General features: G+C 33.4%; 2 protein-coding genes across 4 annotated transcripts; both read right to left on the bottom strand.

Moving 5' to 3' along the window:
- LOC109720701 (50S ribosomal protein L24-like) lies at positions 3,709-12,106 on the bottom strand. Of its 3 annotated transcripts, XM_020247974.1 has the most exons (7): positions 12,036-12,106; positions 9,730-9,789; positions 9,225-9,320; positions 8,474-8,577; positions 6,537-6,673; positions 5,646-5,738; positions 3,709-4,133 (listed from the first exon to the last, which is right to left on the bottom strand). In XM_020247974.1, the coding sequence occupies exons 2-6, from the start codon at positions 9,787-9,789 to the stop codon at positions 5,656-5,658; spliced, it is 480 nt and encodes a 159-aa protein (XP_020103563.1). In that variant the 5' UTR covers positions 12,036-12,106; the 3' UTR covers positions 3,709-4,133; positions 5,646-5,655. The 3 variants fall into 3 exon arrangements, with proteins under 3 accessions (XP_020103563.1, XP_020103564.1, XP_020103562.1); XM_020247975.1 differs by lacking the exon at positions 12,036-12,106 and having other exon boundaries at positions 3,709-4,126; positions 9,730-9,880; XM_020247973.1 differs by lacking the exon at positions 12,036-12,106 and having other exon boundaries at positions 9,730-9,880.
- LOC109720357 (50S ribosomal protein L24-like) lies at positions 10,376-12,127 on the bottom strand. The gene is made up of 4 exons (XM_020247406.1): positions 11,976-12,127; positions 11,470-11,565; positions 10,644-10,823; positions 10,376-10,402 (listed from the first exon to the last, which is right to left on the bottom strand). The coding sequence occupies exons 1-4, from the start codon at positions 12,033-12,035 to the stop codon at positions 10,376-10,378; spliced, it is 363 nt and encodes a 120-aa protein (XP_020102995.1). The 5' UTR covers positions 12,036-12,127.

The following is a 12,319-nucleotide window of genomic DNA, read 5'->3' on the forward strand; positions in this document are numbered from 1 at the left end:
CAATTATTTGCAACATCAACTGCGGAATTTTTTTTATAAATAACCCTATTAATTTTTATAATTATAAAAATTATTTTTTTAAAAAAATGAATATTTAGAGAAAATTTTCTGTATTTTTGCCAATTATTTGCAACATCAACTGCGGAATTTTTTTTATAAATAACCCTATTAATTTTTATAATTATAAAAATTATTTTTTTAAAAAAATAATTATAAAAATCGACCTCTAAATGTGGTGAATGATTCACCGCATTCATAACTCCTGTTTAAAATAGAAAAAGAATAAAAGCGGTAAACCATTCATCGCTTTTACCATTGTAGAAATGTAGAAATAAGTGGGGAAAAAAAAAAAAGCAGTAAATGGTTCTCCGCTTTTAGAAGCGGTGAATCATTCACTGTTTTTATAGGACCATATTTATAAATAAAAATTTAATAAGTTTATTTTTAGAATAAAATTTTCGATGAAGACTATTGCACTAAAAACCCCTCAACTGCGCCTACGTGGCTACGTGAAATTGAACCCACGTGTCCAAATAATGCTTAGCATGAAAACCGCTTTGTACTCAACTCAAACTACATACATACACATACAACCCCTCTACACCAAAAAGCCGCTGCTTTTATTATCTTTTGCTTCTGTTTCTGCTTTTGCTTCTGCTTCTCATTCATGGAAAGCCAACAACAGAAGATGAACCCACCGCACGTAGAACAAGATCTCCAAAAAGGGGCGGAGCCGCCACCGCCGGTCCACCGCGACCGCCGTGCCGTCGTCCGATCCTCGATCGAGCGAGCGGTCGCGGAGGAAAAGGACGGAAAAAGCACCGATGATATAGCCGAAGCAACCGGGGACGACAGGTCGGGGGATGCTGGACAGCGGTGCCCTGGCGTCGCCGAGCAGGCAGACCACTTCCGCTGCGTCTGTGCAGCAGAAGCTGATGCTGATACAAATACTAAGACAGTGTAACGAGAGATGCATGCAATAGTAGCAAGTGATGGAGACCTTATATGTTATGTATGTATAAATATAATCTTATATGTATTGTATAGTGTGTATGGTGTTTAATTTGAAATATAACTTACAAGTAAGAGCTCCGTACTTTCAAAAGCATAGAAGCCTAGCTCTATATAGTACACACACACACACACCACACACACACACATATATATATATATATATAATATTATATATAGTGCAGAGCTACTATGCTATCGGAAGCATAAAGTAGTTGATGCTTCCGATTTTTTAGCCCTTGATCAAAAATTTTACGATTGGGATGATAGCGTCCCTTAGGGTTGAGTGGTCTCCATTGGTTAATAATATTAATCCAATTGTTAGAATGATTAATGGAGTTGATCTAAGGGCTAAAAAAATCGGAAGCACAACTACTTTATGCTTCCAATAGCATAGTAGCTCTACTCTCTCTCTTCTTCTCTCTCTCTCTCTCTCTCTCTATAATATACTATATATATATATCGAGAGAGAGAGAGAAGAGAGAGAGAGGAATTAGCTACCCTATCCTATTGAATAGGATGGAGACCATCGTCGTGTCAAGTCATTCTTTATGGTAGAGATGCCGAATCGATGATCCAAACCATTAAAGTTGATCTAGAGTATTTGAAGTATCTAGAAACTAAATTTCAAAAATTTTAACAATCATTTACATGGTGACCAAAGGATCGTAAAATTGGCAATTTTTTACGGCCTATATGAGCTGTTTGCTTGTTTAACGGTGTAGGACAATCCAAACTGCTTGAATTTTTGATAAAAAAAAATTTTATACTATTTAGATAATATTTGATAACTTTGATTATGAATTGAGAAAGTCTAACCTCTATTTTAAAAAGGTTATTTATTTATGACCGTTCATTTTTGGACTCTTCAATAGACTTGATAATAATTTTTAAAAATTAAAAAATTCGGTTTTTAAATTTTTCTTATAGTGTAGATCAATATATATATATATATATATATGACATAATAATTATGTTATTCCTTCTCTAAATAAGATTAAAAATACTTAATAAAAATTCTTCAGCTTATGGTACTATTGAATTATTTTCAATGTTAAGTGATAAAAATTTGTGATCCATAGTATTGAACATGATTTGAAATATTTTAGAACATAGGAATCCATTTGTGTGTGTTTTTTTACATTATTTATTTATCTCGTGATCGAGTGGTTTTAAAATTAAACAATTTTAGGCGCTCTCTTGTTTAATTTTGTAAAATTATCCAAAATTGTGATCAAATTGTTTCTACATTTTTTAGAAATTATTTAGAATTTCCTTTTATTGCAAAGATCAAGATATATCTTGAATATAAAAACCATATCCTTTATTTTTTTTAAAAAAAAGGTCAATTGATGAGCTAAAAAGTAATTTTCAAAATAATAAAATTTTTAGTTTCTAGAATGTTCAAATGTTTTATTAGAGTACTTCAAAATATCACCCCTCGCAAAATCTAAAATATCACAAATACCCTTTTAATCATTCAAAACTATCTAATACTTCTCAATACATAAAAAACTCTCATCAACACCCCTCTGAACTCCAAATCCTAAGCTTAAACCAAAAATCTTTTTATATTTATAAGGACTTTAATAATATTTTTAAATTTAGAGGGGTATATATGAAATTACATTATTTTATAAGGATATTGAAAGTAGAGGAATTTATTGCAGCATTGCCTATAATTAAATTATTGATGAAGATAAAATGATTTTACACTACAAAAGCTGAAATATTAGTTTTCATAGTTCTCTTCTAATAGTTCTATTCGAACAGCATTTTTACAAAAGTTTAGCACGTCGAGAGACTTTTATACCTATTTACTAAAGTACTAAACCAAAATTTGAGTCTAATTTTTCTAAAAAAACTTCAATTTGCCCCTTGTGATTTAGCGCATTCTCGGTTCAATACTTTGTGATTTGAAGTGTCTTGCTTATGCTATCTTATGATTTTACTTCTATCTCATTCTTATGACATGTCATTAATTAGAGTACTAAATTAATATATTTTATAAATCACTGGATAGCTATATAAAAATATAGATTAGTAAAATGCTATAATTTTGTCACTATGTGGTTTGTAAAATATATTAAGTGGTTTACTATTCTCTTTTTTTTTTGGAATCCGAGATAGTACTTCAATATCTATCTATAAAGAAAGATTTTTTTTTCTCAATTAAAATACAAATTTTCAACAAATTTTATCACTTTAGAAACTTAACACTAAATCTGAACAGCGAGATAGAAATAAAACCACAAAATACATAGTAAAGTGAAGCACTTCAAACCACATATACTAAATTGAGAATGCGCTAAACTACAGGGTTACAAATTGAAGTTGTGACTTGCAATGAGGTGAAAGTTTAGAGGAAATATAGTGTCGAATTGTTGGCACCAACCGTTAATTCCAAAAATTCGGACTATTTTAAAATACACAGCCAATTCACTTAAAGCAAACTAACACAGCATTTACAGATCTCGATTGTGATTTGACCAAACTAGCCTCTCGCTATTTCGAACATGACTCGCCCCAACCTAACATCCCGCCACAGGGCAAAATGCTAACCTATTTTAACCAACAAATAGCTTCTAAGATTCAAATCTCTCTCTTATAGATTGAAGCATTTAGGAGGTGTTTGGTTCCTTGAAAAATCATATAAAACTATTTTTAGAAAACAAAAGTTTACGAAAAAAAAATCCCTTTCTAACAATATGTTGCAAAGGATTCAATAATTCATTCAAAAAAAATATTACACTACTACATATTCAAATTTGATTATAACCATTACATAGCAAATAGTTATTACATCCAAAGATTAGTAGTGGTGGCTAAGAAAATGGTCCTCAATCCAATTGTTGCATTACTCAAGCAAATGAGACATTATCCTTTTCCTTTTTTTTTTAATCTTGTTTCCTTTTTTTTCAATCATCCATATTCTCCGAGTTCCCGCGCCGCCTCCACGGGGCGACGACCGGCGAATGCGGCGGCGGGCGGGGGTTCCGGAGGCACTCGACAAGGCGGCGGACGAAAGAGAAGAACGGTCGGAAGCGGTAGAGCAGAAAACCGATCTGACCGATCGCGCCGCCCGTGAACGTAACAATCGCGAGAGGCTCCATAACTTTGAACTTTGGAAACAAAAGAAGTGTGAGATTTGTTTATAAATAAGGATCTAAAACTATAGATCTTTTAGAATATGTGTAAAAGCTAAGAGGGAGATGTATTTATAGTACCTTAGCCCTAACTAAGTAACTACTATTGTTTAGGAGTTTTGAGTTGGTTTGTGAAAGAGAGGGAGAGGTTGATGTATTTCTCTCTTTTGTTTTCCGAAAAAAAAAAATTAATAATGACTATTTTAAGTAACAAGAAGAATACTACTAACCAATCCTTAATAATAATAATAATAATAATAATAAAGAGAAAAAGAAAAACTAGGGGCCAATTTCGGAACGGCGAAAAGTTGAGGGATGTGTTGGCTTTGGAATAGAAGAGATATGAAAGGCTATAATAATTAATAAACAATAATAAAAAAGAAAGGGTCTTTCTTAAGTTTCTATTATGTTAAAAATAAAATGGCCCTTAAACTCCTTTTATAGCCCTTCATTTCTACAAGAGTTTTAGATCTACTATTTGGTAACTTATTATTAGTAACTTCACAGTTTCTTAACCAGGTTGTAACTCCAGGGAAGTGCATTAACTTAGGGAGAGAGTTTGAATCCTTAATGTAGACTAGATTTATGATAGAACACATGCTTTGAATGAAGAGAATTTAGAAGTAAACAGAATCTGAATCTACGATTAGCACCATCAAACACAATTTATAACTTTCGAGGAATCGAATTTTGCGATTTTTAGAGTCTCAAACACCTGGTGGATTTACGAAGTCAAGTATTCGACAAATGATGTCATAGAATCACAAAATCTATTTACTATATACTAAAGTAGAACCCTGGGTGATCACTTCGTATAAAATTGACACGTGGCACCCTCTAGGCTTGCCACGTGTCATCTTCAAATGTAAATTAGAAAATTAGAGAATAATTATTAATTAGGAAATTAGTATATGGAATAATTAGCATATGGAAATTAGTATAAAACTAACACAAATATAAATTAGGAAATTAGTATATGGAATAATTATTAATTAGAAAAAATCTATAACTTTTATTTTTATTATTATTCCATAGNGTTATTTCAAAAATTATAATTTTTCAACCATTCAGCTCTGTCATTTTATTTTTTAAATAAATTTAGAGATTTTTTTTGAAAAAATTTACTAATATTATGATATTTATCATTTCACTTATCTAACAATTTATCTATATTGTTATTGGAGCAGATACTTTCCATCTTCATACAATAAAGTTTTTTTCTTTATATTTTCTTGAAGACAGATATCTATATATTTTTGAATCTTGGAAGTTGGTATGTCTCTCATATAACTTTTGTTATTTTATATTATTATATTTGCCGTGCATCGCACGGGTCAAAAACTAGTATAACAAGAAGAAGAAGACAGCATGATGTTGCGAAAGTGGAAATAGGATCGACTTAAGTTTGCAAACATGGTAATTGCAAGAACTTTTAAGGTATGTTTTCATAATAGCAGGTACCCTGGTGAAATGGTATAAGGTACTCACGTAAATTATCCTAAAGATCGGGCATTCCAATCCCGGCTTTAGCATCGTATGTCTTCTCTAGAACAAGTTCCATCGGTGTATCCTTAGGACCAACTGCAAAGTAAAAAGAAAAAAAAGAAAAAGAAAAGAAACCGAGTGACCATCTTTAATGCATACGGCAAAAGCAGATGTGAAAAAGCAAAAGCAAAATATGGCTCAGTACATATATTCATAACAACTATGCAAGACGCAAATACACTCAGTCCATGAATCGGTCTAGAATCAAATCTAAAATTCATACAAACAAGTGACCATCTATCAAAACTACGTGGGCTCCGGAAGTTACGGAGAGTGTAACGGCCCAGCCTACTAGCGCTAATAACTCGTTGGGTCCAAACAACTGGCTCAAAATGCTTAAGCCCGGTTATTAGTATTAATGTGTCCATCACATATAAAAGCCCCTCACACTCTCTCATATTATTCGATGTGGGACTACTAGAGTGTCACACGCTGCACGACTGCTGACGGAACAACTTTCATGATCTGACATGCATGTCAATAACTCGTTGATAACTTTGTGAATAACTTTTGGAGTCCGAATCTTTGATAGGCATGTTGTTCACTACATAAAAGCCATCCTGTGGTTCTTATCTGTTTCTGTTCTTGGTCTTATTTTTGGTCAATTTGGTTTCAATGTCGATAATCCAACTATGGAAAAACTTATTTTCACCATACACACCCAACTCTAAAAAACTTTTTCTCAACGTATACACCCAGCTCTTGTACGTGCTCACAACTAGTTAATGTCATCAGAATAAAATTGTAGAATAGCATAAGAAAATCACGAGTGCTTTAATCTACGCGGCTACGCCTAAAACAAGTGAGCAGAATTAGGCATCTTAGGAAACGTACGTATGGTTGGTCTAGGTTTTCTCCTCTCTTTTAGTATTTCTGGGCGCGGAATTACGGCTCCAGATGCTTCTTGCCCTCTAGAGACTCTGACCTTAGCCCCATCTTCTAGATACTTGTATCCAATCTTACAAGGTCTCCTGCATGAGTAAGTGTGGGACGCAAATTACTAGCCAATAACAACAGAACAAAAAAAGAGAAGAAAATAAAAGAAACAAAAAATAAAAGAGTATTACACATGGCATTCAATGACAGAAACCAGTCGAGTCTAAAAATTGGGAATAACAAATATCGGATTGAAAGAACGCCACGAAGGTGTTGTTTGTACCCCTCGATATATTGTGTTTTGCACACAACTCCCAAAAATGACACAAGAAAAGGTGTTTTACCCCCCGGATTGATACAGTAATCACATCGAATGAGGTAAATACCGACAGAATTTGTATTGTTGATAGAATTTGTTCTGCCTACCGCTCGTAGATGCAATTATTGTATCATCAGGGAGGTAAAATATATATATAAATACTGTTGGAATTAAAAAGCAGCGAAAACTTAGAAACTGGATAGCCAACACATCTAGAGACCGAAATCAGATCAGGGTTGAATTAGAACCGGCCAATGTGGAGACACCACATGGCATACATATATATATATATATATATATATATATATATATAGAGAGAGAGAGAGAGAGAGAGAGAGAGAGAGTCCATCTACTATCCTATGTTGAGGACATTGTCCTATCAAATCGATTTGAATGATCAGAACTTCAAATTGATAATCAGCACCGTTGAAATTGATCTACACAATTAGAAATGTTTAGAAACCAAATTTTGTAATATTTAAAAATCATTATCAAGTTCATCTTAAGAGTTGAAAAATGAACGGTCATAAATGAATAACCTTCTTAAAATAGAGGTTAGACTTTCTCAATTCATAATCAGAGTTATCAAACATTATCTAAATAGTATAAAGAATTTTCTATCAAAAATTCAAACAATTTGGATTGCTCTACACCGTTAAACAAGCAAACAGCTCATATAGGCCGTCAAAAATTGTCAATTTTACGACACTTTGATCACCATGTAAATAATTTTTAAAATTTAATAAAATTTAGTTTCTAGATATTTCAAATACTCTAGATCAACTTCAACGGCTCCGATCATCCAATTTGGAATCTCTATCATCAAGAACAATTTGATAGGACAAGTGCTACTATCCTCTTAAGAGGAAAGTAGCCCTAGCCTAGTTATATATATATATATATATATATAATATATATATATATATATATATATAACTAGGCTAGAATACTATCAATAGCACCAACTAATATGTTATGCTATTGATTTTTTAGCCCTGGATGAGAAACGGGTGGTTAGGATGATGTGAGCCCCTTAGGTTGAATGAGTGGGTGGTTGAATAGTATAATCTAACGGATAAAAATAATCAGAGGGTTAAATCTAACGGTGAAAAACTCAATAGCACCAAATCCTTGATGCTATCGATAGTAACCCCAGCCAGACTCATATATATATATATATATATAAGAGAGAGAGAGAGAGAGAAGAGAGAGAGAGAGAGTAGGGCTAGAATACTTGTAAAAGTATCATGGGGGTGATACTTGTGTGTTTTTAGCCCTTGGATGGAGAGATGTGAGGTTGAGATGATGGTGGTAGTGGTGGTAGGTGGAATAGTGTTTAATCCAAGGGCCATTAATAATCAAAAAGTAGATCCAATGGCTTAAAACCTAATAGCACCATGATGGTGATACTTGTAAAAGTATCATAGCTCAACTCTATATATAATATATATATATATATATATATATATATATATATAATATATATATATATATATATATATTATTTCAGGATTATGTGCAAAACATGATATTTCAGGGGGAACGAAGTGCCGATTTAGCCTTAAATGAATCATACCCAGTGACTGGATCAAGAACTTGGACATTCGAAACATGAAGAGGAGCTTCAATTGAAAAGATCCCACCTTCATGTCCTTGCCCCTGCTTTATGTGCTTTTTGACCTGTAATTGAAATCACTCGCAATGTTTAAACCTAGGAAATAAGGGAAGAAATAGCCGAAATAAACTAAAACCCGCAACATTAAGTGAGAGGGGGAAAAAAGTGCCCGACCATCCTGAACACTAACTCGATCACAAATCGCGACATCAACTTCAAAAAAAATAACTTATCTTTGTGATTGTTTCAATACCAACCTAGCTCCGAATTCTGTTAATTCGTCTTAACGATTTATCCCAAAAATTCTCCAAGCATTCAAAAGTAGAGAGGCAATTGAATCATTTTGCTTTCACTCAAATTGTTATGATGAATCAACATGAAAGTGTTAGGTGGTCTTTTAACTCTCTAAAGTTTGGGTGTTGATCTGCGATCGAGCGAAAGTTCAACAGTGTCTAGGCATAAATTTACATAAAGTGGGACATAAACCCTAAACCACTAAAACCCTAATTCTTGCCAGAAACAAAATAGCAGGCAATTCTACCCAAAACAAACCGATTACCCGTCAACCACAATAACAAAATTGCACCGAATTTGATGTTAACTTCTGATTCAAAATACCGCGTAAATTACAAGTAATCTGAAATAAGGCTGATTCACTTAGGATTGATCATGAATACATCAAATTAAAAGTTGAGATATGGAGAGTTAATACCAAATTCTTGCCCTCGACGATGACGCGGTTTTGGGATCGGATGACGCGCTTGATGATCCCCGTCTCGCCCTTATCTTTCCCCCTTATGATCATCACCTAAAATCCCTCCAAGAACAGCAGAGATTAGCTCAAAAAACCCAAAAAAAAAAGGACAAAGAAAAATTTGAAGAAAATCGGATGTTATAATACCACCTGAAACACTCCCAAAAACAACAAAAAGTAGACCAAAAAACGAAAAATGATGAAGAATGTAAGATCTAATACCATCACCAAACACCTCCCTCCCACCAAAACAAACAAAATTTAGCTCAAAAAAAGGGAAATTTTGAAGAAAATTAGATCTAATATCATCACCTAAAACCCCCCAACAACAACAAAAGTTAGCTCAAAAAAAAAGAAAAAAAAATTATTAGATCTCAATATCATCACCTAAAACCCTCAAAAAAAGGGAAAAATTAGACAAAAATTGTATTGATTAGATCCATTTGTTTCTCAGAGAGATTACGTTGTCTCCTCGGAGGATCTTCCAATGCTTGATGATCTTCTCCGCTGCTTTCCACCCCATCTCTCTCTCTCTCTCTCTCTCTCTCTCTCTCTCTCTGTAGCTTCAAATCGCTCGGATTTAGGGTTTAGGGTTTACGAAATTGGGGGATTCGACATGGTCGCACTCGCACCTTAATTTTCAGAGTAAATTGCCCCGATAGTCCCTGAACTTTCACATATTTTTATTTAGTCCTCAAATTTTTAAATTCAACATTACCCATCTTAAAAAAATTCAAAAATTTTCATTTTATTACTTACCTATATTTTCTCAAGAAATACTAAAAGGGCACGCTACATTTGGGATGTCAATCATAAACTCCACCCATCCAAATTACTAATTATATCGATGTGATTAATAAAAAATACTGTATTCTTAAAAGTAGAGATGCCAATGGAGCTGATCCGGAAGAGTATGCATAGCTGATTAATCATACAAGGCGGGTCTCGACGAGAACACATTTTTAGCAGATCGGACTAGATCAAAAAAAAAAAAACACTCCTTATCTCCCGCTGTATTTTCTTAGCGGATCGGGACATATTATTATTTTTTTTTTTTTTTGGCCCTCCACTTATCACTCCATTTGAGAAGGATCTGAATGCGAACTCTACTAATCCGAACCCATTTGCATCCCTACCTAGAATGGATGGGGTATTAGTCTATGATTTACGCCCACTTTAGAATGCATAGATAGCATTTTGCTTTTCTATTAGGGGGTAAATTATTGCGCTTATTATACACCTATTGCATATGTACATCTATATATATATATATATATATATATATATATANTATGTATATAATATATATATATATATATATATATATATATATATATATATATATATATATATATATATATATATATATATATATACATTATTTTCAGGATTATGTGCAAAACATGATATTTCAGGGGGAACAAAGTGCGATTTAGCGTTAAATGAATCATACCCAGTGACTGGATCAAGAACTTGGACATTCGAAACATGAAGAGGAGCTTCAATTGAAAAGATCCCACCTTCATGTCCTTGCCCCTGCTTGATGTGCTTTTTGACCTGTAATTGAAATCACTCGCAATGTTTAAACCTAGGAAATAAGGGAAGAAATAGCCGAAATAAACTAAAACCAGCAACATTAAGTGAGAGGAGGAAAAAAGTGCCCGACCATCCTGAACACTAACTCGATCACAAATCGCGACATCAACTTCAAAAAAAATAAAGCAAACAACCTTATCTTTGTGATTGTTTCAATACCAACCTACGTTAATTCGTCTTAACGATTTATCCCAAAAATTCTCCAAGCATTCAAAAGTAGAGAGGCAATTGAATCATTTTTCTTTCACTCAAATTGTTATGATGAATCAACATGAAACAGTGTTAGGTGGTCTTTTAACTCTCTAAAGTTTGGGTGTTGATCTGCGATCGAGCGAAAGTTCAACAGTGTCTAGGCATAAATTTACATAAAGAGGAATATAAACCCTAAACCACTAAAACCGTAATTCTTGCTGGAAACAAACTAGAAGGAAATTCTACGCAAAACAAACCGATTACCTGTCAACCACAATAACAAAATTGCACTGAATTTAATGTTATTATGATTCAAAACATCGCGTAAATTACAAGTAATCTGAAATAAGGCTCATTCACTTAGGATTGATGATGAATACATCAAATTAAAAGTTGAGATATGGAGAATTAATACCAAATTCTTGCCCTCGACGATGACGCGGTTTTGGGATCGGATGACGCGCTTGATGATCCCCGTCTCGCCCTTATCTTTCCCCCTTATGATCATCACCTAAAATCCCTCCAAGAACAGCAGAGATTAGCTCAAAAAACCCAAAAAAAAAAAGGACAAAGAAAATTTTGAAGAAAATCGGATGTTATAATACCACCTGAAACACTCCCAAAAACAACAAAAAGTAGACCAAAAAACGAAAAATGATGAAGAATGTAAGATCTAATACCATCACCAAACACCTCCCTCCCACCAAAACAAACAAAATTTAGATCAAAAAAAGGGAAATTTTGAAGAAAATTAGATCTAATATCATCACCTAAAACCCCCCAACAACAACAAAAGTTAGCTCAAAAAAAAAGAAAAAAAAATTATTAGATCTCAATATCATCACCTAAAACCCTCAAAAAAAGGGAAAAATTAGACAAAAATTGTATTGATTAGATCCATTTGTTTCTCAGAGAGATTACGTTGTCTCCTCGGAGGATCTTCCAATGCTTGATGATCTTCTCCGCTGCTTTCCACCCCATCTCTCTCTCTCTCTCTCTCTCCGTGTAGCTTCAAATTGCTCGGATTTAGGGTTTAGGGTTTACGAAATTGGGGGGATTCGACATGGTCGCACTCGCACCTTAATTTTCAGAGTAAATTGCCCCGATAGTCCCTGAACTTTCACATATTTCTATTTTGTCCTGAAATTTGTAAATTCAACATTACCCATCTTAAAAAAATTCAAAAATTTTCATTTTATTACTCACCTATATTTTCTCGAGAAATACTAAAAGGGCACGCTACATTTGGGATGTCAATCATATAC

Source organism: Ananas comosus, linkage group 14, assembly GCF_001540865.1.
Source record: "Ananas comosus cultivar F153 linkage group 14, ASM154086v1, whole genome shotgun sequence".
NCBI lineage: Eukaryota > Viridiplantae > Streptophyta > Magnoliopsida > Poales > Bromeliaceae > Ananas > Ananas comosus.